Here is a 6877-nt window from a genome sequence, read left to right as displayed (position 1 = left end):
AAAAAAAAAAAATAACACGGAACCAATTATTTTTAAAACATTAAAAGCAACAAATTTTTGGGGTAGAAACCACTCTTGAATTTTAAGCAAAATTTTTGCAAAAAATATAATTATTATTAAGGAAATTATGAAATTCTTCTCTCATTCTTATTAGCCGACGTCATCCTACTTCCTTCACCTCATTCTATATTTTCTATTACCTCTCCATCTTCTATAGCATCTTGACCTTTGAACGCATCTTCTACAAGAGCTCCGGTATTATATTTACCTACACATCAACAATATCGACAAACATTATCTACAAGCAGCATCCATACACCTGGATCAACGGAGAACTGTGATATGACCATTATTGCCGATGTGACTTTCCAGCAGCGTCTGTGACCTAAACAACCATCTACGTGTTGCAAACATGTAGATCACTCTGTGAACCGAAATAATAGTCTTCAATATTAATATAATTCCTATAATATTTCATTGGTTAGGAGATTAGGAAGATAAGTAGCACACTTAACAAAGACATTAACAATCTTACTAATTGCAATTACTTGGCTGTCTGCGAAAATATAAGCATTCTAGTTAAAGCAAACAATTAACATGGTATCAGCTAATTAACAAATTAGTTTGTCATTATCAGTATGTACACAGAGTAAGAAAATTGATAAATAACTTTAACACCTCCTCCTGCTATCATCATCAGTCTACGGTCACTGCTTTTCAGCAATTGGATCCGCCTTATCATTTAGCACCAACTCCGATAAAGCGTCTTCTATAAATAACAAATAAATAAATAAAAAATGTACGAAATGAAACAAATATTGGTAAACGGACATGTTTTCGCCGCCTGAGGATTTCCCAATTTTAGTACGACCTCATCAGCGATATCTTCTGATTTATTTAATCGCAATCGAGAGACCAAATAAGAAAAAAAAACATAGCATGAGATTTTGAAATAGCCTCTGCTTTTTATCAAGTTATTATTAGAATATTATAAATTTAAGTGTTACGGTTGTAGTAATAAACAGCTGTGGTTTATAAGGTTTTTTTGTTTATGTTTTAAAGGATGTTGTGGAGCTATGCAATAAAGCTAAGAGTCGCAGTTAATGAAAAGTATAATATAAGCAGATATTCATCTTACAATTTACGTAAAAATGATAGCCTGATCAAGTATAACGCAGTAAACTTTGATCCTTAATCTGATAGATCCTTAATATTATTTACAATAACATCATTTATTTTATTAATAGTAAAATTTTAATAATAATTATTGTTGCAATATTGAAAATACATAAAAGTAAATTAAAATAAAATTTCTGTAATACCAAGCATAATGTTTTCTTTAATATCACACTGTTTGAAACCGGACTAATCGAGTACTTGAGACTTAATCGTCTAGTGGAAAAAACGAACATTTCTGTAGACATTTATGTATAGTTATGTAATTTTCGTATAGAAATAATAATGGTGCGAAGACACTATACATCTTACAATTCAAATTACGCATGCGCAACTTTATCACGCCTTCTCTTACGGTGTAGGTGGATGTGTACTCACCATTATTATACAATTACTTCAGTTTTTTTTTGATATAATATATTGCATTAATTTGAAACTTTGTCCATAAAAAACAATAATGACGCCATCATACATCTCATAAGTAAAGTTGCACCTTCTGATACAGTATACGGAAGATGTGTACGCACGACATGGCTTATCTGTCAAAAGTTGTAGCATTATTACTACGTTATTTGATATTAAATAACTTATTTTTTATTATTATATGACGTATGTTCTTACAGAAATATTTAGGTCAGCGAGATTGAATATATTTCGGCCAATTTATCTAAATATTATCCCAAACTGCCACGTGAAATAATAAAAAAAAATAAACAATGTAAAATTATTAGATTTTCTCGAAACTAGCATATAAAAGAAAATTGATTAATGCTTTAACATTCAATGGGATAATGACGCAACAGGTGAATTTATCGTCATTTCTCGTAATGTTTCTTGTTTAATTGTTTCCTTATCGCTGCGATAAATTGATTCTGTCAAAAACTATTGCACTATTATTATTTTATATGTTTCAACTAATTTTCGTTCGTTATTTGTTTGATCCCATTTGAGGTCAGACTTCCATCAATCATTGGATATTCGATAAAGTGATAATAAAAAATCGTGTATGGAATAGTGGGGTAATAATATATAACGAATTGAACTTGACCAACATGTGCCAGTTCTGGACCAGACGATATTCTCCTTAGAGGAACAACGATACAGGATGTTCAAGAAGATCGTCTTTCTCTTTTCCTTAACGGCTGTAATTGCCGCTCTGCCGGACACCGAACTTGTGCAAGTCCACACAGTAAGTGCAAATAATCTATCTATTAATTATTTAATAATTAATGGTCTTTTGTTGCTTGTTAATTTCTAATTAATTTGATATTAGTAGTTTCTTTAACTAACCGATTTTTCTTTAATACCGGTTTTTTAAATAACTTTATAAATGTTAATAACCGATATTTAAATTGAAATCATCGTTTTTTTTATAAGTAAAATTTTAATACTGATTTAATTTTAAAAAAATCATTAAACATTAATTAACCAACTATTTGCAAATCTCTAAACTATAAAACCAAAACCGAAAAATATAATAATCTATTTTTCTTGGTATAAATATGTTCAGTTAATTTTTATATGTAGTAAATATAGAAAAAAACTGAAAATATTTAAGAAAAAATCATCATAAATATGTTTTATTTGGACAGATTTATTTATTCTTCTATTCTCTTTATTAATATTATGTATAAATATATAAGTATAATTATGTTATTTCCATTGGTTAACAATTAGTTATGTCTATGAATTAGAATAACCGGTATTTTAATAAAATTCGGTTCTTTATCCATTATTAATAGTAATGAAATTATTTACAGATATTTCGTCATGGAGAGAGGACGACGTACAAATTCTATCCGAATGATCCGAACATTAACGACACCTTCTATCCCGTGGGAATGGGAGGCTTGACGAATGTAATTTGAGTAAAAAAACAAACAAATATATCCTTATGCGCTTCAATTTTGCATCCTTTATTGAATAGAACGGTAAAATGGGAGAATACAAATTGGGACAGTTTCTGAGGAAAATGTACAATGATTTCCTTGGGGAACATTACGTCGATGGTATTCTAGAAGCCAGGAGCACATTCACAGCGAGGACTCTGATGAGTGCCCAATTAGTACTAGCCGGTCTATTTCCACCAGAAAAAACGCAACTTTGGAATAAGGATTTGCCTTGGCAACCAATCCCAGTTTTCAGCAGATTGAAATCTGAGGAAGACGTGAGTTAATCATTAAGTAACTTGTAACAAAAACTAATCATCCATTGATTAAACAGCTAATGCATCCAGACAATTGCGAACTTAAGAAGATGATCATGCAGAATCTACCAAATCGTCCAGAGATTCAAAACGTCTTCATTAAACCTCACAAGAAACTCTTCGAATTCATCGAGCGCAATTCGGGAATGCCGATTCGCAATCTGGAAGATCTCATCGAGTTCTATTTCATCGTCAACACAGAAGTAAGTTAACCGAGGGAATTCCTTGCGTTATTTCCACTCACGTTTATCGGAAATTCTATTTATAAACCACGCATGGAAATCCCCTTGATTAAAATATTTTATTTCCAGGATGATTTGAAACTGCCGATGCCTGAATGGGTTGGCCAAGTTTACCCAGAACCATTGTACAGCACCGCAGCCCTTCAATACAGCTACGCCAACGCTAATTTAGACCTTAAACGCATCAACGCCGGGTATTTGCTGAAGAAGATCCTCGACGACTCCAAAGAAAAAATTGCTAACGAGTCCAGTAACAAGAATGTTAAGATGTACTTATACTCAGGACACGAATCCACCATCGGCTTCATGTTGTACTCCTTAAAAGTCCTGAAAACGCATATTCCGCCTTATGGAAGCGCAATTATTTTCGAGCTCCGAAAGGATAGCGCAGATAACTATTACATTCAGGTAATTAAATTACGTTATTTCATTATCGTTTGGTGTCAAACACCTTCCTGTTAAACAGCTCGAAGGCCGAACTGCGGTTAGCTCAACAAATAAGTGTTGCAATTGCTAACGTTTTATTACAATCATTGGATTCTAAAAATACTTAACAATTACTAATTTCGTGTCTTCTTTCTGGCTATTTTTAGATGAGGTATAGGAATAAGACCGATGCAACCGTCGCTCAAGATTTGGTGATTCCGGGTTGTGCAAGTCTTTGTCCGATCGATCAATTCATTGACCTGCAGAAGGCCTTGCTTCCAGTTGTCAGTATTGCCGAGGCCTGCGAGATTACGCAAGCAGATGCCGCTATTTATTTATGAACCATATAAAATCTCACCCGTAAATCACTCATTTTCTTACAATCATCGTAAAAAATTATATTTATTCATTAGTTAATTAACCAGTTAATAATTATTTTAATATCCAGTATCTACTTAGTTATAACACCTGCAATTAATAGTCATATACAAACAATTGTAAATAAAAAAAATTGTATCGAAAAGATTTGCTTTTTTATACTGAGATACAAACTGCATCTATTTCTTAATAACCTTGGAAACCGTAAATCTGGAATGACGCAGGCTACATGAACTAACCTGCATAATTGAAAAGTGCGATTAAAGTAATAACGTCTTCGTTGAAATTACTCGTTTTAATGTTCCACACTTCCTGTTTAACTACGTTGATTTATACCTAAAAATGGTAATAACAAGCAATTATAATATACTCTTCATTATTTTATTTTGCATATCTCGGGTACTTGTTTAAAGTAAATCTATCTATAACTACGTAATATTCATTAGAAACGAAGGATACCACTGCCTCGATCTTTTAAACAAATACTAGTGAATGCAGGATTAAATTAAAGACATAATTGTTAATTAGTTGATTATGATTGATTATTTCAATTCTAAAATTAGACACAGTTGATAATCGACGAATCTAATTAATCGATTATAAATTATTATTTCATTATAATTGATTTATTTTATTTAAAATTGAACAAAATAAATTATTAATTATATTTTCTATTAAAAAATAATAAGAATTAAAAAAAGAGGTAAAATTTTAAAGTTTAAATTGAGAACAATGTATTGAATATAATAAATTGTTGATTGAAATTGAAGTGATTGAAAAAATTATTAGTTAAAGTTTTTCTAAGCACTTTTATTTCATTCTGTTATATAAATATTTGTTAATGTGTTAAGATTATATAAATGTGTTTAAGAAGTATCAACGAAAGAAGTTAAAGGATGTACATTTCCAAATGATTAATAAAATCGAAACAATATATCTAAAGGAAATTTTCTTTATAAATAAATATTCTTATCAAATATATAAACTTGAAAAAATTTAAAGGAATTATACTGATTTATAAAATGTATTTTGTGATATTTTTAGTACCAGTTATTTTCCGGAATAATAGACTTGTACTGATAACTATGATCAAGAAAAGTGCTTAAAATAATAAATCATCTATATATTGTATCATTATAGGTATACTTTTTTTTTCAGGTAGATTAAAACAAATTAAAGATAAAGCTTAATCTGAAACTAGAAAGACAAAATCAACAAAAGTAGAAACTATAGAAATATTATGTAATAACTTCAATATATATTTGATAAAATTTATAAAGAATTTTTCAGAAAATAAAAAAAAGATTATAATAGTAAATGTGAAGAAATTAGTAGAAATTAACCAGACACAATCTTATCTGCAAGTAAAAGTTAGGCAAGAATCTTTCACTTATAACTATGAACAAGAAATATACTTAAAATCTACTTTAATCATCTACGTATCATATCATTATAGGAAAACTATTTTTCATGTAGATTCAAGATAAAGCTTAATTTGAAAATAAAGATCTGGTGTTTCTGAAAGTATTCACTGGACGAAAACAATAAACGAAGATTTATTTTATGTAAGAGTGAAACATAACTTACTTTATACAAATATTATGAAATTAATTATTAGTTTTCGATGTAAAATTTGATAAAATGTATTTTAAAATATCCAAGGAAATTTTTAGAAAAAAAAAGATGATAATAGTAAATGAGAACAAATTAGTACAAATTGACCAGATATTATCTTATCTGCAAGTAAAAATAGGCAAGATCTACAAATTTTAAATTGAAACACTTATATGCAAATGCAAATAAAGAAAAACAGGAAAGAACACATTCAAGCAATTTGAGAACATCTAGATAAAAGATTAGAAATTGTTGTTCGTTTCTAAGAAATAAGCAAAAACTATTATTGGAAAATTAATTGCTATGAAAAAAACTTAAAAGTTTATGTAATTTATATCAACCTTCAGAAACCTATATTAATTTTATAACAAATAATTAAATTGTAAGTAAGATAATAACAAAAACACAGCTTTAATAATTATGTTACAATAATTAATTAGATTATGTTATTGACAAAATAATGATGATATTGATAATTATAAAATAATTACATAAGATTCTAGCTTCTAAATAAATCTTTTATATTACTTCAACAAATATATATGCTTTTTTCTAATATAAATAATATCATAGATGAAATGTGTTTGATACGCATACATTGCATGTGAAATTAGAGTTAGAAAGTTCCGCTAAGACTTGGAGGTCATTTATCAATGTTATATTATTTGAAGGAAGTTCAAGTTCCACCTACCTGCAATAAAGTAGGCAATCCCAACAATACATATGTAAATAATATTTTATTTATTATGTATACAAATCAATACCAAGCACTTTACAAAATTGAAGGTGAAAAATCATTTTTTAAACTTAACATTAAGTGGAACTGCAGGTGTGA

The 6877-nt window shown here is 29.0% G+C and overlaps 1 protein-coding gene across 1 annotated transcript; it reads left to right on the top strand.

The window, feature by feature from the left end:
* Positions 1 to 2223: 2223 nt before the first annotated feature.
* Positions 2224 to 4467, top strand: LOC108560726 (venom acid phosphatase Acph-1-like). The gene is made up of 6 exons (XM_017918394.1): positions 2224 to 2365; positions 2937 to 3035; positions 3104 to 3343; positions 3400 to 3585; positions 3694 to 4032; positions 4218 to 4467. Exons 1-6 carry the CDS (start codon positions 2282 to 2284, stop codon positions 4389 to 4391), a joined length of 1122 nt encoding a protein of 373 aa, XP_017773883.1. The 5' UTR covers positions 2224 to 2281; the 3' UTR covers positions 4392 to 4467.
* Positions 4468 to 6877: the final 2410 nt, after the last annotated feature.

Source organism: Nicrophorus vespilloides, unplaced genomic scaffold (genome assembly GCF_001412225.1).
Source record: "Nicrophorus vespilloides isolate i.1.1-1 unplaced genomic scaffold, Nicve_v1.0, whole genome shotgun sequence".
NCBI lineage: Eukaryota > Metazoa > Arthropoda > Insecta > Coleoptera > Silphidae > Nicrophorus > Nicrophorus vespilloides.
Note: the sequence above shows the minus strand (reverse complement) of the source record. Positions and strands in the feature narration are given on the sequence as shown.